The sequence below is a fragment of the Anolis carolinensis genome, chromosome 5 (genome assembly GCF_035594765.1).
Source record: "Anolis carolinensis isolate JA03-04 chromosome 5, rAnoCar3.1.pri, whole genome shotgun sequence".
Lineage (NCBI taxonomy): Eukaryota > Metazoa > Chordata > Lepidosauria > Squamata > Dactyloidae > Anolis > Anolis carolinensis.
In genome coordinates, this window is record NC_085845.1 from 74,496,457 (window position 1) to 74,518,647 (window position 22,191).

Sequence of the window (22,191 nt, forward strand, 5' to 3'; positions counted from 1 at the left end):
ACCTATTGATCTACTCACATTGGCATGTTTTCGAACTGCTAGGTTGGCAGAAGCTGGAGCTAACGGCGGGCGCTCACTCTGCTCCCCAAGTTTGAACCTGGGACCTTTTGGTCTCCAAGTTCAGCAGCTCAGTGCTTTTAACACACTGAGCCACTGGAGGCACACTTCATGACCTCAGTGCAAAGTCAGAATCCCAGGACGTGTCACTATATACATTAATTATTGAAGAGCACTTGTCACAGCCCTGAAATATACTGTGACTCCTTGAAAACTAAGGATGTTCCTCATAAGGAGTCAACTCAGGTAGAAAAACCAGTCTTTCAGGGAACTTTGCTTTTATTTGTCCTAGATTAACCCAGTCATCTAGAGGATTAGTCTCCAATGATGCTGAAAGCTAATGTCACCGGCTCCATAATCTTACATTCCAAATCATAGCTGGCCTTTTGTACTTTGTGAGAACAATTATGAGTTACACAAAATGTGTATTTGTATCTTCAAAAGTCTATTCAGTTATCCTTCGATTGCTTGGCAGCAATCATTTCCCCCTTATCCAATGCTCAGAGCCAAATGCTATTTCTTATTCAAAGGGGCACACACCATGCACAAGAAGCGAGGCATCAGCAAGAAACTACACAGGTGTATAGGAATATAAAAAAGCATTTATGGAAAAAATGAGGGGAGACACCTAAAAACAGTTTACAAACCAGCTCAGTGGTTATGTAAATGTGTTGGAGGGAGGAATGTAATTGAGTATTGTAAAGCAAGGTTTGGCTTACAGGACAGAATGATCAATGGACACATAACATACCAAATTCTTGTTTTCTCGGTAATAAAAGAATGAGGTCAGCTTTACAAAGTTTTTTTATTTTTCAAGTAATCACTCCATCCTGATGAATTATACATACAGTAATATTCGCTCTTTGGCTATTTAATCCGGTTTTTAAACTACGAGTTGTACAATGTGTGTTTACACCCCTGTTTTGGAAAGGTGTTTTGTTTCCTACTGCTGCTATACTGTTCATATTGAATATGCATACACTAATTCTAGCATTTGAACTACTGCAATTACAGTACTCAGAAATGTTTGTTTTAGACTATTTAGAAAAGGACAGTTCAACTGTCAAACTGAAGTCATGATAGAATTGACTTAAATAGGTGGAATAGCAACCTTTCCCAAAAAAGAAATCACAGAAAAATGAGCTCAGAAACACTGCAGGTAGTCAAAAGGTAATGTTTTATACAGTAAAACATCCTGATAATAAATTTACTACCCAATATTTTCCCCTGAATTAAGCTGTTATTACATCTGATGACATCTAGTTTATTCGTGTTCTTAAATATTATTATAGTTTAGTACTAAAAGGAAAACTCAACAAGTACATTAACCTAGAAATGCAACCAATGTTTAGCATAAATACAAAAAGATTTTATCTGGTAAATACCTAGATGGACTGTGTATTTGAATACATTTAAGTTCTGAATAGCACATTCCATACCAAAATAACCTGATTCACCACATAGACATTGGTTACAAATTTAGGCATTTACAAATTCTTGTGTAGGAGAGCTTAGCCTGAAGAGCAGCTCTTCATTCCCCTACTTTCGGTTTTGATCGTGGAATAATGTGCTTGGATTGCAAGATCAGAGGCAAAAGGTTCTCCTTGATATTTAGTATTAGACACTTTATAAGGCATGACTGCTAGCCATGGGCAGCAGTAATTCGTCCAAATGGGATCTTTAGGCAATGGCTAGTGGCAATCTTTAGGTAAAGTAGCAAAATCCCATTTCAGGAGGTGGACCTCAGTTCACCTGAGAAAACATTATTCACATCCCAAATATTTAGAGGAAACAGATCTGCAGCACACGCTGTGTCCATGAAGTGTTACTATAAAAATTACAGCATCTCAACTTCAGTGCTTCTTTGACTAAGTATCTGTACATTATATACAGGCAGAAAGGACAGAATTGTTGCTCTGAATTCTCAGTCTTTCCAGTAACAGGAAAAGCACCTCATTAAAAACCAGCATCTGGGCTTATAAATAGTGCAGAGAATGCAAATGCTAAGAAAACAATGCCTCCTATGATTGTCACTGCAAGAAAAAACAAGAAAACAGTTAAAATTGTAAGTAAAGGACAAACATTACAATGCACCCTAGGATATTACCTTAGAAAACCCCCATACCTACAAAGTAATGCTCAACATGTAAAAGAGCTTGTGACTTTTGCATATAATTTATTTTTCCCCATAGCCATGAAGTCGCAAAGGCAGAATCAAATGTATCCTCACTGTTTAAGCATTGTGTATTTGTAAGAAAAGTCAGTGCGGCTCACACTTAGAAAGGTCTGGCAAACAGATACGAAGAAAATGGATGTAAGCAACAGAGGCTTTTATAAAATGCCATTCTTCACTTCCCCTCCTGCAATTTATCATGCAAAGTGGATCATTCACGATCAGTAGTTAACATAAGAAAGATTAATTTGTGAGGAATTCACTCATCAAGGTGGAACTGACTGACTGAAAATATAGGAAACACTGGAAGCTGACTGATAATAGCTTTATTCCATAAATCCATCTAGTTTATAGTACTGTCTGCACTAGTGTTACTAAAAAATGCTGGTTCATGGACCAGGGCCAGTCAATTAGCCATCAACTGCCAGTCCTTGGAGAGTTTCCAGGAAAAAAATAATTGTAGTCAGTCAATGGTTACAAATATACGAGGGCTATCCACAAAGTAGGTTACATTTTGGATTTTAAAAAGGACAAAGTATAGGAGAAATCATTTACCATATGCAGCTGAAAGACACATTCCAATACTACAATCTCATGTAATCCCCACTGAAATCTAGGCATGTCTCATATAGATAAATGAGTTTGAAAAGTACTGCTCCAGTAAATTCCCCGCTTGTGTCCTCAGCTTTTCCCCCTTCTCCCTTCCTGCAGCGTAGCCAAAACGCTGCGCTGCCAGCCACGCCCCCATTGTTGGAAACGTAGAAGAGGCGGCAAATTTACTGGGGCAGACCTTTTCAAACTCATTTATCTATATGAGATGTGCCTAGATTTCAGTGGGGATTACGTGAGATTGTAATATTTGAATGTGTCTTTCAGCTGCATATGGTAAATGATTTCTCCTATACTTTGTCCTTTTTAAAATCCAAAACGTAACCTACTTTGTGGATAGCCCTCGTAGTATGAGTCCTTACATCAGGCTGCTTAAAAAGCATTGGTCCATGCTGTTTAGGGAAGAGTTTCTCAACTGGAGTTTCCTGGAACCCAAGGATTTTGTGAAAGATCATGATTGGAAAAAAAGAACCATTTAAAGTTGTAGATGGTGTTTATGTAAGGTCCCCGAGACCTGAACAAACTTAAAAGGGTAAAAATGACTGAACCATAGAATAATTGAATAATACAGTTGGAAGAGACTACATGGCCATCTAATTCAACCCCCTGCCATGCAGGAAAAGCACAAAGTACCCCGACAGATGGCCATCCAGCCTCCGTTTAAAAACTTCCACCATACTCCGAGGCAGAGAGTTCCACTGCTGAAGAGCCCTTAGTCAAGAAATTCTTCCTAATGTTCAGGTGGAAATCATTAATAGAGATGCAGTATTTCTGGAAGTTTTCAATTCACGGAAAAACATGAACATTGGGAAAATTTAAAATATGTGCAATACTTATTTCATACCAAACATAAAACATGTTCATGATTTCCATGACATAAAATACTGCATCAATTTAGCATGCAGTGGAATCTTCATATCCACTGGGATTTGTTTCCATGAAATATGAAACCTTAAACTGTATATGAGTAAACACATGAATATGTTAGATAGTACTCCAAACTGGTGCATACGTACCCTATTTTTTACCATCAGAACAGGGGGAAATGAAAAACTACGATTTTGTAATAAATCTTTAAAAATAGAACAGATTTACGCTATCACAACATTAAGAACTAGATTTGCACATATCTTGATAAACACTTTAATGAACATACACATTTTGTCATTGGAATAAATGATGGAGGACAATTGTATTCTTGAGTTTCATACCAAACATAAAACTTGAGTGTTCATTCGGGGGAAAGTTCCTTCCCCATATACTTTCCATTAGTTGATACACTACACTTTCTAGGTCTGCACTCAATATCATTTCTAAAAAGTTCATGGGGGCCTCATTGGTTTTTAGGCTTTGCTCCTTTTATCTCAGGAATCATACCAGCATAAGTCTCTGATTTCCTCAACTTTTTAAAACCTTAGGAATCTTGGAGAAGTTCCCCATCCTTCTCCGGTTTGGCTCTGCATTTGTAAAACGTTCTCAGAAATCTGTGCAGCAATGAGTTATAGCAAGCTACTTTTTCACTGCCAGCATGCCCTCCCATTGGGCCGAATTTCAACTTGAAACTGCAATCTGGACCATAGTCAAGACACTGAAATGTTGAAGCTGCCAACATGATGTCTCAATGGGTTATGGCTACCAAAGACACTTGGGCAGTCTTTTATTATTGAAGATACATTGTAGGGACATTCTTACGAGTTCATGCATGCACAGATAGCTTTAAGCTGCAAAGCAGTCTCTAAACTTGAATATTCCGCATGTTCATGAACTTTTCCAATAAAGGGCACACTTACCAGTCCGGACAGAAATTTTTTGTGCTATCATTCGCCCTCCAATCACTGCGAGGCCAGTACACAAACTATGTCCAACTGTTCCCCCCACTGCCACGCCATAGGGATCCTGCACAAATACATAGAGTTGACTTTAAGTTCCAAAAGGTATGCACTGGGAAAAAACATAGAGAATACTATTAACTAAATCAAAGTAGGGGCTAATCACAAGTTTGATGTCATTGTGAAATCATTCCAATGGTGACAAATACCACATATGGTTAAACATTAAAGCAGGGAAATAATGGAAAGAAGTGCGTTTCCAGCTCATTTTATATACACACTTGACTTCAGTAACAGAAAGACAATCAAAATATTGGATTAGTTGCTTAACAGGGCCCAAGTTACATAGCAACCTGTGTGGCAGCCAGGTGATTGCAGCAGCAGAAGTCATTAGCCAAGAGCATTAGGAGAAGCTAGGAAAAGGATCTATGTAGGTGGCTGTACCTGACAGCTGTTGCTCTAATCACTTGGGGTACAGAGAGAAGAAAATAAGGTCTTCAGACCCAGAAGCAAGCGAGTAAATGAGTGTGCAGGCAACATTATTCATGTTGTCCTATTGCTCTGTTACACTATGTAACAAAATCTGAAAACTTTTCTGTTTCTGGTTCGAAAGTGTCATTTCCTGTTTAATTGTGCAGTACTTTGAAAGTAATTGATATAATCCAAAAACTTTTTGTGGCACAAACAATGTTGAGTTGGTTGAGACTATATGAGATATTCATTGAAAAACGATAGCAAAACGTGTTGCAGGATGTCTTGCAAAAACAAAGTTTTTGCAGTTCAATACACTTTCTCATGTTATTATGAAAGAACCAATTAGGAAATGACATTGATAACCCAGGAACAAAAATCATGTTACATAATGTTATCAGGTGGAGCCCCGGTGGCGGTGTTAAAGCACTGAGCTGCTGAACTTGCAGACCGAAAGGTCCCAGGTTCAAATCCCGAGAGCAGAGTGAGCACCCGCTGTTGCTCCAGCTTCTGCCAACCTAGCAGTTCGAAAACATGCCAATGTGAGTAGGTCAATAGGTACCGCTCCGGCGGGAAGGTAACGGCGCTCCATGCAGTCATGCCGGCCACATGACCTTGGAGGTGTCGGCTTAGAAATGGAGATGAGCACCAACTCCCAGAGTCAGATATGACTGGACTTAACGTCAGGGGAAACCTTTACCTTTTTAATGTTATCAGTCAAATTCTGTTATGTTGAGAGGATGTTCAACTGAGGTAATAGTTTGTTAACAGCAGTTTCCACTATTATTCAGCAAGGAATTTAAAAACACACGCAAAGCCCCTTTCCAGAGAACTGACCACATGATATTTACTATTAATATGGATGATAAATATGACTAAAAGTATAAGCCAGGAAGAACCCAGGGGAAAAAAACTATATTTAAGCTTTGTCCCTTAATAAGGTCATAGCATTAAACTATCTACAGCTAACCAGATCTTGGGAATTCAGTTTCTGCGGTTTGACAGTTGACATCTCTTACACGATGCACTCACCTCTCTTGCTGCCAGAACTATTGTTGTTAACTGGGAGCGGTCCCCCCATTCTGCTAAGAACGTCAAAGTAAAAGCTTGCACAAAAATTGGAGAAATAAAATGCAGCCATTTCCTCTGAGGCATAGCTGGACCAGTTCCTGTTTCCACATCTCCAGGCCCATTTAACAGTTTTGTTCTCTGCAGCTAAACAGAAGATAAGATATTAGAAAACAATACATTACACTAGAGGCACCATATCTTGATTTTTGAAAGCTAAGTAAGGTAAGTCCTGATTAGTACTTGGATGGGAGATCATAAAGGAGTACCAATCGCTGTAGGCTAAATTTCAGAGGAAGGAACTGGCAAAACCACCTCTGGTTATTCCTAAGAAATTAATGACATTAATGTATGGAAATAGTAACAGAAAGGCACACATATTGACACACATCAATGCCACTAATATTTGACTATTACTCCAGTCCCAGCTGTTTTACTTTTCTTTACTTGCCAATACTGTTGGAAACACATAGTGATTTATTGTATTAACACTTCTGAGTTACTACTTCTGGAATTTTATCTATAACTTAAATGTTCCTCCTTTTACCATTCCAAGTGGAAAACAGAACGTATCTAAATGAGAGTGGCAATATATGGACTTCCACTATTTTTGCAGCCATCTAAGACTTACCCACCCATGTTCAGACTAATAGTGGTGACATTCAAAATTGTGCAGAGGTGGTCATCCCAACATAAAAGATAAAAAAATGCATATTTTGTTCCTTCTTGCAACACCTTTGTGATACAGAAATTGTTCCGTTAATGTAGTACTACATGTTAGATACCTCTCTTAGCTGGTATGATTATTTTGTTAACTACTGCACCAACCTTAACCAGAGAAAAAAGAACGAATAAATGTGTTTAAGAAGACACTGGCACTCTGTTAACTTTTTGATTTGACCAAGGTCTTCCGCCATGCATTCACCTACATACTTTTAACTTACTTCTTCATCTTTCTTCTTGAGTTCTGCTTGAACTTCCTCAAGCTCTTCCTGACCCTCATCTGCACTCATCTTCAGGCCTTCCCGAAGCATTCGGATGCCAAAAATGGCAAACAGGGCTGTTGACACATAGTAGGTGTATACTCGGGGGATCACAGTGGTGGCATAGCCAAATAAAACTAAGGAAAGAAAAGCAAATACCAGGTAAATTGAAAAACACAACTTGCTCATTTCCTTTGCCTATGAAAATTCAGCTTGCAAACTGGGTAACTGAACATTACACATTCTGGGTTATTTAGGAAATGTTAATCTCTTCCAGAAAAGGGCAACCAAGTAGGTCCTTCTAAAACATACTTGCTTTCAGTTCTTGCTAGCTCTTCTGACTGTTGCAATGCACCAGTCTCTTAAGAGATCCACAATCTATTTTGAAATTTATTTTGCTGCATTTATCTGAGCTTAGAAAAGTAAGTTTTTGGACTACCAGAATTCCCTAGTTCTTTTATCGTTACATCGCCAAAATTGAGCAGCAGTTCTGGATGCTTAACTGTCTACATATTTTTGGTTCGTTATCTTATATTTTAACTGCACAAAGACCATTTTTCTTAGTTTAGAGCAGTGCTACACAAAGCATGCAAACATTCACTCTAGTCATCAGCAAGACAAATTACCACTTTGTCCTTAGATCCATTATGTCATACAATGTATCAGGAAGTTAATATTTTCAGCTTTGTACTGAGGGAACATGTTTTTCTTGTTTCGCAAATTGGACATGACTTATTTTTATATCTTCATTTGTTAAAAACAAAAAAAAATCAAACTTACAAAATTAGTACCTTGCAAATTTTTGTTGTTCAACAGACAATTTTCTGCTGAATGTTTGAAACTGCCTGGTGAAATGTATTCCCTGGGCTACAGTCTAATCTTTCTAAGACAATCATTCAGCAGATCAAGTTTACTATTTGGATACAAAATGTTTAATCAAAGAAAGTCAGTTTTATGTGTCATTTTTTAAATGGCTACTGTTATCCCAATTATTAATAAATCCATTGCTGACCTGACTCTGAAAGAGCATCACCTGTCTTTTAAATACAGTACCAGCCTCACAGTAAACTAAACAATCTAGCAACATGCAAAATGCTGACACTTTGTAGATTTCTTCTGTGAACGGTTGTGACCATTGTTTTCTGAAGCAGAAATGGCTGTAACAGACAAAACAACAAAAGCATGCTTTGGCTGTGTGCCACTCTCCTCCTCAAGTAAGTACCATCCTCAAAGAGTTTGACTTTTATTCATACATTTTGGGACAGAGTTACCACAGTACTAACCTGATAAACAAGTCATCAGCCCTAAGGCAAGCATAGCCCCAGCTAGCACTGTTAAGCGATTGTAACGCATTGCCATGATGGCTGCAATAAAGAAAGTCTTATCACCAAGTTCAGAGACAATGATGACAGAAATGGCAGCTACAAATGCATGGATGAATCCCAAGTTAGTCTTCTCTGTAGAATCTTCACTGACAGGATGAACGGGAGCAACAGGGGTGGGCACTTTCTGAAAAGGAAAAAAAAAGAGCTGCTTTCTTTCAAGTCGTTTTACATTTTTAAGTACATACATTTCCTTGTATTCTCTGCAGAGCAAAATGAGCACAATACCCAGATGAACTTTATTTGTACATTAGCAACATTCTCCGAGCTCCCGTCTCTCTCACACCTATGGCATTTAAACAATGACATTTATTTGCCTGAAATGAGACTCGCTTCCAGATAAAAACCCAGCTATAAATTAAAATGAGAAGGAAATAGCATAATTCCACTGACATATAAAAACAAAACAGCAATTAAGTCTGGTGGAAAAGATGCCTTGTTACAAAGCAACTCTGTTTATTCATCATTTAAATGGCTAATTTTAGCTAATCAGATTGGAGCATTTCAAACATAGTCTTTTTTTCATATTCTGCTACAAACACCCTCAAGCAAATCACAAACATTAACTCCAGATCTGATCCCAAGCCTTCTAACTACTTCAGCATATTTTCCTTTTACCCTAGGATTCTTGTTAGCAATTAATGGCTTTTTAAAAAACTAAGCTGTAATGATATTATCTTGGAAGGTAAAACATTGAACACTCAAGTATGAAAATACTTTGCACTTCAGACTTTGAGTCAACTGCACTCTGGTAATTTTCACATTATACTTTTGTGACCTCTTATGTAAATTGCAATTACTCCAGAGAGAGCTGCTCACTTCTAAGGCTGGTGGGTCCATGATCACAGCCAGTCCTCCTGTAGATGCTCTGCACTTGACAGGAACTCAGTACCAAACCTCTATCAGCACTTGATAGCTCCTGGATAACCTGAGGCAACTGCAGGAGCTTTGGTAAAACTAATGGTGGATTGGTGACTCTTGTGGGAGAACAGTGCCTGCTGCCTCTGCCTTTAAGTCAAAGTCATCTCGGCCATAATCTGACTATGTTGGCAATCCTTTATTTGTCAATCTGTTTAAAAATTCTATAGCATCCTTTTGTCATAAGACACTAGTGTGGTATATAACAAGAGGCAAAAATATTCAACAAAAACATGGAGAGAAATGAATTTGAAGCATACATTTTCATGGATTCAATCTACTTCCATCAAATGCACTAAAATGTTGCATAGATGCACAGTCCTGGAAACTGTAACATTGTTCAAATATATGTACATTGCCCTTGATTATACCTTATGAAAATAATAGATACCCAGATAGGTTTTGGTAAATAACCATAAGGTTTTAAAAATAGTGAAAATATTTAATTACAAGTCAGGTTTGCCATTTTAAGACATTCACTTGCACTCAACTGACATATAGAACATTTTTCACCCTGCTAATCCTGTCACTGATGACTCAAAATGTCAGTTAAAAATGGGAGATTAGAAACAAGAAAAGTTGGTTTGTGTGTAACAATTACAGCAACATCTCCGGTACACTTAGATTGCCTGCCCTGATTTTTCCAGTCAGATCAGTTAAGTCATGTTGTAACTGTTAAAGAGTTTGAATTCCTATACACTTTGAACAAGAAGCATGTTTACAGCCATGTGGCTTCTGATCTTTTAAGCCCTCATTAATTACTATATCAGAAAAAGGCAAGAATGTTAAAGATCAGTATAGCTATATATTAGCAGTATTGCCAAAAAAAATCTTGAGTGAAGTGGTCTATCAGTATACTAATGATCTGATATGCTCACAAAAAGGAAAATATTACTACTAGATCCTCTGATATTGTCAAACATATTAAAGAGAAGATTGATGAGTAAGTTGTCAACAGAAACATGAACAAAAATGTTTACATCGCTAGAATCTGAAGTGCCACAATTTACCTACTAGCAGCAACATTTCTACAAGTTTGCGAAGAAGACACAGTGCCCTGAGACACCTGGTTTGGGTCAGGACCTTCGTTACACTGGAACACTATTCTAAAAATGCTAATCTCCAGCTGGGCTATACATAAGCCATGCATCTCATTCAGTCCTACAAGTACCTTTCATATGTGTAAGAATTGCTTCACATTTTATGCAGCAACTGTATTTGCTGTGGCTACAGCAGTATTTGTTACAACATGCATAGAAATCTGCATAGTAAGTCACAAGAATCCAAGCTGAAACACATGCACCAGGTAGAATGCAATAAGGGGTGGAGGGGTGGAGAGAGACTGAGAGAAAGCTCTTTGAGTCCTACCAAGATGTCCAGATCCCAGGCAGGGCTTTTTGCATTTTGCAACTCCTAAAGCAACAGAAATTCTGCAGGAAAGGTTTTTCACATCAGCACATCTTACTGGGAGAGTTATCCATGCTGATTTATTATTACAATGCAAAAGTTAAGAGAGACAAGAGCCCCTCCAGGAAGACAGTTAGCAAAAGCCTGAAATAGTCAAAGAAGGTAATCCCTCTGCTGCCCTCCATAATGATGTGAAAGAGATGCCAGCCACAATCCTGCACACTTTCAATAATGACAACCAGTTCTCAATCAATGGAGCCCCGGGGGCAAAGTGCGTTAAAGCACTGAGTTGCAGACCGAAAGGTCCCAGGTTCAAGCCCCGGGAGCGGCGGGAGCGGCCGCTGTTAGCTCCAGCTCCTGCCAACCTAGCAGTTCGAAAACATGCCAATGTGAGTAGATCAATAGGTACCGCTCCAGTGGGAAGTTAACGGCGCTCCATGCAGTCATGCTGGCCACATGACCTTGGAGGTGTCTATGGACACGCCGGCTCTTCGGCTTAGAAATGGAGATGAGCACCACACTCCAGAGTCAGACATGACTGGACTTAACCTTTACCTTTTTTAGTTCTCAATCAAGCATAATGCAAAGTCAGTTATAATGAATACATTCGCTCATTTTAATTATTAATCCTACCTCCTTAATTATCCGTCCTGTTCACAGGTCAATTTAAAAATGCTATAAGAATGTCTTCAACATGAAATCCATAGGGAAGAGTTCTTATACATAATGGATATTAAGTAAGGTTACAAACAAGGATTTTGATGCATAATTACACACACCACACCATTAGTATGTTTAGAGTCATACTTTTCTCCTGTCCATCCCTTATCTTAGTACTTTCAGTGTTGGACAGAAACAAAAATCTTTTCCATATAATTCTTGGCCTTCTACTTTGAAACTATGATTACTTAAAACCACTCAATCCACTCTATGATCATATTCCTTGTTTACACTGTATGTAAGAAATAAAACTTTCTATAGGTATGTTAAAAACCACTTCTCTTCAAGTGCAGAATTACATCATACACTTCTCTTTTTTCAAAGGGTACATCATACACGTTTCTTGGAGTGGTTCATCCTATGTAGGAATCCAATAAAAAGGTAGGGCTTGGCACTTTTCTCTTCACATCAAAACACTGTTCCCTTAACTCCCTTATCAGGATAACAGGATAATACTCTTAACAGTGCTTTTCTACTGTTCATTCTGTTTTATTGTTTATACTGTATGCTTGTTTTATATGTTCTTGTTTTAAATGTATTGTTACTGTATTTTATGATGTACCGGGCTTCATTCCCATGTGAGCCTCCCTGAGTCCCTCCGGGGAGATGGGGCGGGATACAAAAATAAAGTTGTTGTTATCATTATTATAATATACTGGTAGTGCATTAGTTATATTGTGGTATAATAATATAGTCCAATATAATGGTGTCTAGAGTTGGTTTAAACAGCTGATTTTAAATTGGATATAATTGATCTTAATGTTTGTGTATATTTACAGTTATTTTATGTCTCAGCATGAAATGCTTGCCGTATATATGCTGTGCTCTGCCTTAAGTCCCCTTTGGGATGAGAAGGGCGGAATATAAATGTTTTAAATAAATAAATAAATACTATATAATACTCTATAATAATATAGTAATTGTATAATACATATTACGTATAATATTACTAATAATATTGCCGTATAGTGGCATAGTACAATATAATAATAATAATATATAATACTAATATTTTTCTGTGCTAATAATATATTATAAATACATATATTAATAATATTATATTGTAATACAATATAATAATACTAAATAATATATATTATATTGTAATATAGTAATACTATTATATTAAATATTGGAACCCTCAATGGCACAGCAGGTTAAACCACTGAGCTGCTGAACTTGCTGACCGAAAGATCGGCAGTTCAAATCCAGAGCGCTCCATGCAGTCATGCTGGCTACATGACCTTGGAGGTGTCTACGGACAATGCTGGCTCTTTGGCTTAGAAATGGAGATGAACACCAAGCCCCAGAGTCGGACTTGATATCAGGGGAAAACCTTTACCTAATATATAAAATATAATTACTTCTGATAATATAAAATACATAATGATAATTGTATATTTTAACAATAATAATAATTTATTTGTAAACCACCCTATCTCCCCAAGGAAAATAGGGCAGTTTCCAGCAAAACAACAAAATTGCAAACATTCAATGCCAAAACAGACAAATAATAAATCAAATCAAATACAGTAAATAAGAGAACTTCCATATAAACTTGTAAGACTATGTAAGACTAACCAAAAATAACAAAAATTAAGACATGGATAAACGTAACATATCTCACTGAATTAAACGCATGATAAACTTTTACAAGTTAAAATTAAGAAGGTGTTAAAAACATAAGGTAGGTTTCCAGTATCAAAGTGAGGGTCTATATGGAGATCTACTAGTCCTCCTCCTCTCCATAAGCTAAGGTGCATAAATAAGTTTTAAAAAGCTTTTTAAACATTACATTAAGTGGTAATGTTTTTAATTGTGACCCGCTTTGAGTCTCCGTATGGCGATAAAGCAGAATATAAATATAGAAACATAATCCAGTTCAATATAGATTTTGTACAGCTGTGTGGAAGGGGCCTCAGATTAACCAGTTCAAAGCAGATATTGCGGATCACGTACTTTGATATTCTGGGGGCCCTTCCACACAGCTGAATAAAATCCTACGTTACCTGCTTTGAGCTGGAATATATGACAGCCTGGACTCAGGGCCCTTCCACACAGCCCTATATCCCAGAACATCAAGGCAGAAAATCCCACAACATCTGCTTAGAACTGGGTTATCTGAATCAACACTCAAGATATTGTGGGATTTTCTGCCTTGCTATTCTGGATTATATGACTGTGTGGAAAGGCCCCAACTGTCTCTCCCCCCCCCCCCCACACCCCACCCCCACCAGCAGCATCTAAAATGGATTCAAATTGCAGGAGAAAGAAAAAAAATCAATTTGAACATTAGGAAGAACTTCCTGGCAGGAAGAGCTTTGTGGCAAAAGGGACTGTGATGGAGGCTCCTTCTCTGGAGGTTTTCAAGCAAAGGCTGGGTGGTCATCTGCCGGGGGTGCTTTTATTTTGCCTTTCCTGCAAGGCAGGGGGTTGGACTAGGTGGCCCATGTGGTGTCTTCCAACTCTTTGACCCTTTAGGTCAGGCATGGGCAAACTTGGGCCTACCGGCTGTTAGGAATTGTGAGAGTTGAAGTCCAAAACACCCGGACGGCCCAAGTTTGCCCATGTCTGCTTTATCTCACCTGATAAAAGGCGAGGTAGGTAACGAGGCCTTGCGCAGGTCCCTGGACTACAATTCCCATCATCCCACTGGGCGCTGTCGCCTAGCAACAGAAGGCCTGTTAGGAATTGTGGGAGTTGAAGTCCAAAACACCTGGAGGTCCGAAGTGTGTGGATTAATAGCGCCATATGCTTTGGGGAAAGGGCGAGGGGGTCCCTCACCTCAGCCCGGGCGACTTCCAGCCCTTGCGCCGCCGCCTGCTGTGGCTCCTGCTGCTGAGGCGGAGGGGGCTTCTGCTGCTCCTGCTGAGGCGGCGGCTCTCGCTCGTTGCCGGCCTCTGGCTCCGCCGCGGACCACAGCGGTCCGGCGGCCAAGAAGACCAGGAGCAGAAGCCGCGGAAGGCCCGCCATGGCCGGCCCGGAACCCGAGCGGCCTCCCCGGCTAGGAAGCGGAGCGCGGGCGCCCAGAGCGGAGGACGAGGCGGAACCGTCGTCCCGCCACCATCGCTGCTTCCTTCTTCCCGCGCCCTCAACCAACCCTGGCTTCCCTCTTCGCCACGCCGACGGAGCCTTGGAGACGCCCCGCCCTCGCTCCGGGACCGCCTCTCCCATTGGTCGCCTCGCCTTTCGCTCAGCCGCTGGGTTTGGAAGAACCCCGCTTCCTCCAACTTTAAAGGGAAGGAAAGCGACAGGCGGCAGCGAGTGGGCGGAGCCTAGCGACCGGGGTCACGTGCTTCTACCTCGCGCTCCTTTTCTCCCCCGCCCACTTGGGGAGCCTGCGCAGTGTGTGCGTGGGTAGGTATCAAGACTATTGTTGTCCTATCTATTTACAGGCCTGTTAGGTTGAAGGCTGGACTGGCCTGCTATACCTCAATGTCTGTGTAAGGTAAAGGTAAAGGTTTTCCCCTGTGTCCGACTCTGGGGGCTGGTGCTCATCTCCATTTCTAAAGCGAATAGCCGGCGTTGCCCATAGACACCTCCTAGGTCATGTGGCCGACATGACTGCATGGAGCGCCGTTACCTTCCCGCAGAAGCGGTACCTACTCCGGGCCCTTCCACACAGCCATATAACTCAAAATATCAAGGCAGAAAATCCCACAAGATTTGCTTTGAACTGGGTTATCTGAATCCACACTGCCATATATTCCAGTTCAAAGCAGATAATGTGGCATTTGATTCAGCTGTGTGGAGGGGGCCTCAGATAACCCAGTTCAAAGCAGATATTGTGTGATTTTCTGCCTTGATATTCTGGGTTATATGCCTGTGTGGAAGGGCCCATCATCTCATGATAGGGTTACTGGATCTCAGGTCCCTTCCTCACAGGCTTGTAAATTCCACATTGAACTGGATTATATGGCAGTGTGGACTCGGGGCCCTTCCAGACAGCCCTCTATCCCAGGATCTGATCCCAGGTTTTCTGCTTTAAACTTTTTTTTTTTCGTGTCAGGAGCTACCGGAGTTGCTTCTGGAGTGAGAGAATTGGCCGTCTGCAAGGACGTTGCCCAGGGGACGCCCGGATGTTTTGATGTTTTTATCATCCTTGTGGGAGGCTTCTCTCATGTCCCCGCATGGAGCTGGAGCTGATAGAGGGAGCTCATCCACACTCTCCCCAGGTGGGATTCGAACCTGGCAGCTTTCAGGTCAGCAACCCAATCTTCAAGTCACTTAGTCCACTACGCCATCTGGGGGCTTGCTTTAAACTGGATTATATGAGTCCTCACTGCCAGATAATCCAAGATAAATAGAAAATCTTGGATCAGATCCTAGATACAGGTCCTGTCTGGAAAGGGCCCTCAGATAACCCTATTCAAAGTAGATACTGTAGATTATCTGCTTTGATATCCTAGGTTATATGGCGGTGTGGAAGGGATCTGAGTCCACACTGCCATATAATCTAGCTCAAAGCACATAATCTGGATTTTATATGGCAATGTAGAAGGGGCCTTGCGGCAAAAAGTGTATCAATTTGTTAGGCATAGAGCTTCACATATCATAATCATAGAGTTGGAAGAGACCTCACGGGCCATCCAGTCCAACCCTCTGCCAAGAAACAGGAAAATGATATTCAAAGGACCCCCAACAGATGGACATCCAGCCTCTGCTTAAAAGCCTCCAAAGAAGAAGCCTCAACCACACTCTGGGGCAGAGATTTCCACTGGTGAACAGCTCTCACAGTGAGGAAGTTCTTCGTAATGTTCAGGTGGAATCTCCTTTCCTGTAGTTTGAAGCCATTGTTCTGCATCCTAGTCTAGTGCATCAGAAAACAAGCTTTCTCCCTCCTCCCTATGACTTCCTCTGAGAGCCCTTCCACATAACCCTATATCCCAGATTGTCGAGACAGAAAATTCCACAATATCTGCTTTGAACTGGGTTATCTGAGTCCACACTGCCATACATTCCAGTCCAAAGCAGATATTGTGGGATTTTCTGCCTTGATATTCTGAGATATAGGGCTATGTGGAAGGGCCCTGTATAATCCAGATTTTCTGCTTTGAACTGGATCATCTGGCAGTGTAGACTCAGATAATCCAGTTCAAAGCAGATAATGTGGATTATCTGCCGTTGATAATCTGGATTTATGGCAACATGGAATGGGCCTAAGGCTTTCAAAATGGATTTTGGAGTTACAAACCTGTTGTGCTTGAGATCTGGAGCACAGTTGGATAGGACTTCTTAAAACTTTGGGCCTGAGAAACTTTGGCTCTTTCTACACTGCCATATGAAATCCAAATAATCTGCTTTGAATTGGATTATATGGCACTGTAGACTCATATAATCTAGTTTGAAGCACATGATGTGGATTATCTGCTTTGATAATCAGGATTATATAGCCATATAGACCCCAGTATAGTATGAGCTTTTCCAATTCTGTTTATTTAGCAAGGGGGAGGTGTACTTTTGATTGACAAACTTTGCTTAGGAATGCACGAACATGCCCAAGCTGAAACTCTGGCAAAACGGATGAAGAAACTTGTTATCAGTAAGGAAAGAGTCAAGTAGGGAAATTACTATCAGTGCCAGGAATTGCACTGCATTGTTATATGTTTTTTTTTTAAAGGAAGTGAACGCAAAACACTAAAGATATGGCCTTGCGACCGGCTTGCCAGAAATTGAATGGTATCAGTTTAGGGACAGGGAAGAGGTTGAAGTTAATAACACCCCCCCCCCCCAACAATAATATATCAAAGTTCTTAAACTCACCGCTGAAATTATTGGGGGTTTATCACACACTTGAAAACACTTTGGACACCAATTCAAAGCACTTCCAGCTATCTAAAAGTGGGTTTAGTGCAAAACACTGCTTCAAAAGGCATTGAAAACTGGTTTGCTCCAAGTTTCAAATGACCTTGTGACTATGGAGCTTTAAAATGTACTGCAAGCCTCATACGATAATCTCCATAGGGTTTTTCATCTTTTGAATGTGTACTTGTGTTTGCTGTCAACATGACATCACCAGGGACTATTTTTACATCACAAGGGATCACCTATATTGTTCCTTACAAGTAAATAATAATAATAATAATAATAATAATAATAATAATAATACATTGGGTGCCATGCTAAAAGATCTCAGCCGGCATTTGGAAACAATAGACATTGACAAAATTACGATCTGCCAACTGCAAAAGGCCACCCTACTGGGATCTGCGCGCATCATCCGAAAATACATCACACAGTCCTAGACACTTGGGAAGTGTTCGACTTGTGATTTTGTGATACGAAATCCAGCATATCTATCTTGTTTGCTGTGTCATAAAATATAATAATAATCTGATCACCAGACCTCACGTTTTGGCCTTAAAAATTTAAAATTGGGATTTTTCCGTATCAATTTCTTGTGGCAATATCTTGGACAGTCAAACTTTCCATGTCAGGACTTAAAGGTCTTCAGTAGTGTGATTTTAGATGCTGTGCTTATTAACCATTGATAGATTGGTCTGCTTTAAATATGCTCACCAAAGCAACTTTACATTTAGCTGATGAAGTGTCCTTTAGCCCAGAAAGTTTTTGGCTAAATAAAAAACATTAATCTGTGCTGCATGTTTGATTTTGTCAAAAAGCTTGTCTCACATGTATGCCGATAAAACCATTGCCACAAAATGTATATATCTATTCCATAGGCCATCCACATCCTCCCATTGTTTTGATTATTTTTACAAGGAGTAAAATAATTGAAAACCTGGTGCTTTGGTGCAACAGAGTTGCCTCCTCAAATGCTTATTTGGCTTAGTGATGAATGTGTGTGTTTAAATCCATATATCCAAGATTATTCCAGAATGGAGTATTTAATTGTATTCATTTCTAATGTTTTCAATGAAAAATTCGGGGAAACTATTTTTCGAAAAACTACCACTATCCCAGAGGCCACACTGGCTAACTTATGGTCCAAAAAGGAACATATCAAAATATGGCTTAAATGATAAAATTGTTCAAATGCTTAAGGTATTTTAATTCTGCCTTCTTATTCTAATGAGTTATGCCTTCAGATGCTTCTATGAGAATGTGGTCCATCACTTGGTATGGAATGAATTACGTAGTCTGCTCTGATGTTTTTTTTTATGTTTCCACCCAGTTACCAGCTCATATACCTGTCAATAAGATCTGTTTAGACTGATGGACATGCTAGGATGTTTCTGTAGTTGAATTCTTTATAGAATTGCCTTCTTCTGTTTCTCTGCACTTTTATAAGGTCTTAAGTTTCCTCTGTCAAAGAGTGTTGGTGCGTCAGTAAAATGCAAATTCCAGGAATCTAGCATTGTGTCTTGGCAGTTAAAATGATGTCAAACTGCATTAATTCTACAGTGTAGATGCACTCTAAGACATGGAACAATGAATTCAAACTAAAGAAAAACATTCCATCAAAACATTAGGAATAACTTCTTGATTGTAAGAGCTGTTTGACAGTGGAATACACTGCCCTAAGTGTGGTGGTCTCCTTCTTTGCTGGTCTTTAAACAGATATTGGATGGCCATCTCTCAGGAGTGCTTTGATTGTACACCTGAATGGCAGAGGGTTTGACTGGATGGCATTTGTGGTCTCTTCAACTCTGTGATTCTACGTTGTTTTATAGAACTCTGTGTTATATTGAACTGTCCTTAACCCATGAACCCCATTGTAAAAAATGTGCCCACAAAAGCAGTATAGAAAAAGGAAGGAGAATAAATGTTAGCAGTGCAATTACTGAAGAGATTTACATCCATGTGGAAACAGGCTGGACTGGAAGCTTAGTGGTAGGTATTCAGTCCAAATAGCAAGTGTTACTTCATTTACTCCACAGCAATCTGCTGATTCCATTATCTATTCATTGCCATGAATTAAGTTGAAAAGAGTCTGCAACCTTAGCAGCCTTGACATTATTGACTATGGAGTACAAATTTGTTGTGTTGACATAAGCGCTGTTCACTTCAGCAGCTTTTACTGACAGTGTATTTGAGAGATCTGAAGTCAGAGTGACATTATGATAATCCTACCATATGTCTCCAATTTTTTTAAGTGGATTTGGGGAGGTACAGGAGCAAGCATATTGGCTAAGGCTCTTTTGATCCACCTGCTCTTGCTGACCTTTGCCAAGCAAATTGACAAGAATTGGCCATTTTTGTCTTGTTAACAAGTCTGTTGATCACAACCAGAATGTTGCCAATGTTTAAAAGCTTTGAAGAAAAGTCAGGCGCTTGCTTGGGAACAAAGCCCAATTTCTGTCGAAGAAGCATGCATTGAAGGAAGGAATTAAGTAAAGAGTTCCACTAAGACTGGAATTTTTAAACTAAGATCATTATCACACAAGACTATAAATACAGATAACCCATCTCGGGTTAGTTGGAGCATGCCAGGATTGCCATGAGGAAAGGCAGGTAACAAATAAAACTATTATTATTATCACACCCATCAGTTCCCCAAGCGCTTGAAGAAGCAAGCACATTTAGGTGACCATGCCTGTTGGGACTTATCTTCTTCCAATCCATGCATTCATTCCTTGTTCATTCATGTCATCACCCTTTTTAACCAGAGGAATTGCACAACAGTGTAAGTTCAAAATCTCCCGAGAATGAAACTTCATAATTAAATACTTCCATAAGGTCACAAACACAGTCTCTTTTTAAGTACTTTAAATATAAATAAAAGGGAGGTATGCATTTTACATTCTCTATTCATTTTGTGTATTCTGCAAGGGAGACAGTTACTTCTTATTGAAACCACTCATCAAGGTTTAGCTGTTGTTTTGCTAAACCTACCTGTGTTACAAAACAGAGAATTTTAACAATAAATGAAAGATGCATTTTACAATTAGAAGCCTTTCCCTAATTTGTAAATTATACAAGGGAGAGGACTGTTTCTTATTGCCAAACCAACATAGGCTGCAGTTTCCAATTTATTCTGTGCAAAAGAACAAAGGAAAGTTAGCAAACAGTATGCAAATCTCTAATCAAGAGGGTAAATTCCTATAAATGCTTGGAAGGAGCTTTAGAAGTGTGCAGTTTCCATTTTTTTTAAAGGGGAAGTTATGGCTTTATAATCAGGGCTTCTCTTTTTCTGATGGCCAAAATGAACATGACAACATTATGGCTATGGGGAAATAGCCCCTAAAACACCCACAACCACACGTCAACCCCCAAACTTACTACTGAAGTACTTTTGGATTTAGCGCACAGCTGAATAACAGGTTTTCTAAAAATCCAATTAAAACATTCATTCACAACAATTATATATTACCAAAAAACATTCCAATAATAATAATAATAATAATAATAATAATAATAATAATAATAATAATAATAATAATAATTTATTTGTAACCCGCCCTATCTCCCTAGGGGGAATCTTTCGACCGTTGCACATCTTTCTGCCACAACCAGTTAAAGGCTGATGGTTTATTTAAATAAAAGCCTTTGCTTGACAGTGGAGAAAAAATCAGAGTGAGGTTCAAATTGAATCTCTCTTGGGACAGAGTTCTATAGGACAGTGGTTCTCTTTTTTTAAAAAAAATATTTACATACATTAACAACTTACAGTGAAACAGAACACAAAACAATGAACATTTTACAAACACATAACCCCGCCACCAAGGCCTGAACAAGTATCATTTCCTTTAACATAAAATTTTTAAGTCAACCATTCTACAAATGTCATATCCAAAATTCCTGACCAACAAGGTTATATTGTTTTACCTTTTCACTCTCTAAAACATATGTAATAAAAACTGACCAACAGGAATCAAAATCTGATCTATTAGTTTTTCCCCTGTACACTCTCATTTCCATTGATAGTTTATCATTTAAGGCTACATTCCATACCTCCCCATACCATGGAAGATAGTAAGCAACATCACGTTGGAAGCATGGTATAGGAAAGTGGTGCTCAACCTGGGGTCCCCAGATATTTTTTGGACTACAACTCCTTGAAATCCCAGCTAGTTTACCATCTGTTAGGATTTCTGGGTGTTGAAGGCCAAAAACATCTGGGGACCCCCAGATTGAGAACCACATTGATAATATGCCTCCGTTTCCACCAAACTACTGCATTTGTTAGGATTTTATGTGTGACATCAGTTTCAAATATCCACCTGAAACCATGTGATACTTGATAGGGTTCTAGAAAACAATAGGTCATGGAAACTAGAGGCTCTGCCAGAAACTTTACAGAAAATACAGTAGAGTCTCACTTATCCAACACTCGCTTATCCAACGTTCTGGATTATCCAATGCATTTTTGTAGTCAATGTTTTCAAAACATCGTGATATTTTGGTGCTAAATTCGTAAATACAATAATTACTACATAACATTATTGTGTATTGAACTACTTTTTCTGTAAAATTTGTTGTATAACATGATGTTTTGGTGCTTAATTTGTAAAATCATTACCTAATTTGATGTTTAATAGGCTTTTCCTTAATCCCTCCTTATTATCCAACATATTCACTTATCCAACGTTCTGCCAGCCCATTTATGTTGGATAAGTGAGACTCTACTGTAGGTGTTTTAAGATGGGATTGGAATTGAATAGGAAAGTTGG

The 22,191-nt window shown here is 39.2% G+C and overlaps 1 protein-coding gene across 1 annotated transcript; it reads right to left on the bottom strand.

Annotated features, from left to right (window-relative positions):
- Positions 1 to 843: 843 nt before the first annotated feature.
- tmem165 (transmembrane protein 165) lies at positions 844 to 14,813 on the bottom strand. The gene is made up of 6 exons (XM_003221575.4): positions 14,402 to 14,813; positions 8,474 to 8,699; positions 7,152 to 7,327; positions 6,172 to 6,354; positions 4,630 to 4,735; positions 844 to 2,090 (listed from the first exon to the last, which is right to left on the bottom strand). Exons 1-6 carry the CDS (start codon positions 14,789 to 14,791, stop codon positions 2,014 to 2,016), a joined length of 1,158 nt encoding a protein of 385 aa, XP_003221623.3. The 5' UTR covers positions 14,792 to 14,813; the 3' UTR covers positions 844 to 2,013.
- Positions 14,814 to 22,191: the final 7,378 nt, after the last annotated feature.

Coding starts and splice junctions, on each gene's coding strand:
- tmem165 (XM_003221575.4), bottom strand. CDS start 14,791: ATGGGAGAGGCGGTCCCGGAGCGAGGGCGGGGCGTCTCCAAGGCTCCG. Junction 8,700..14,401: donor TGGAAGTCGCCCGGGCTGAG/GTGAGGGACCCC, acceptor TTTCCTTTTCAG/AAAGTGCCCACCCCTGTTGC. Junction 4,736..6,171: donor TAGTTCTGGCAGCAAGAGAG/GTGAGTGCATCG, acceptor GTATTTGTGCAG/GATCCCTATGGCGTGGCAGT.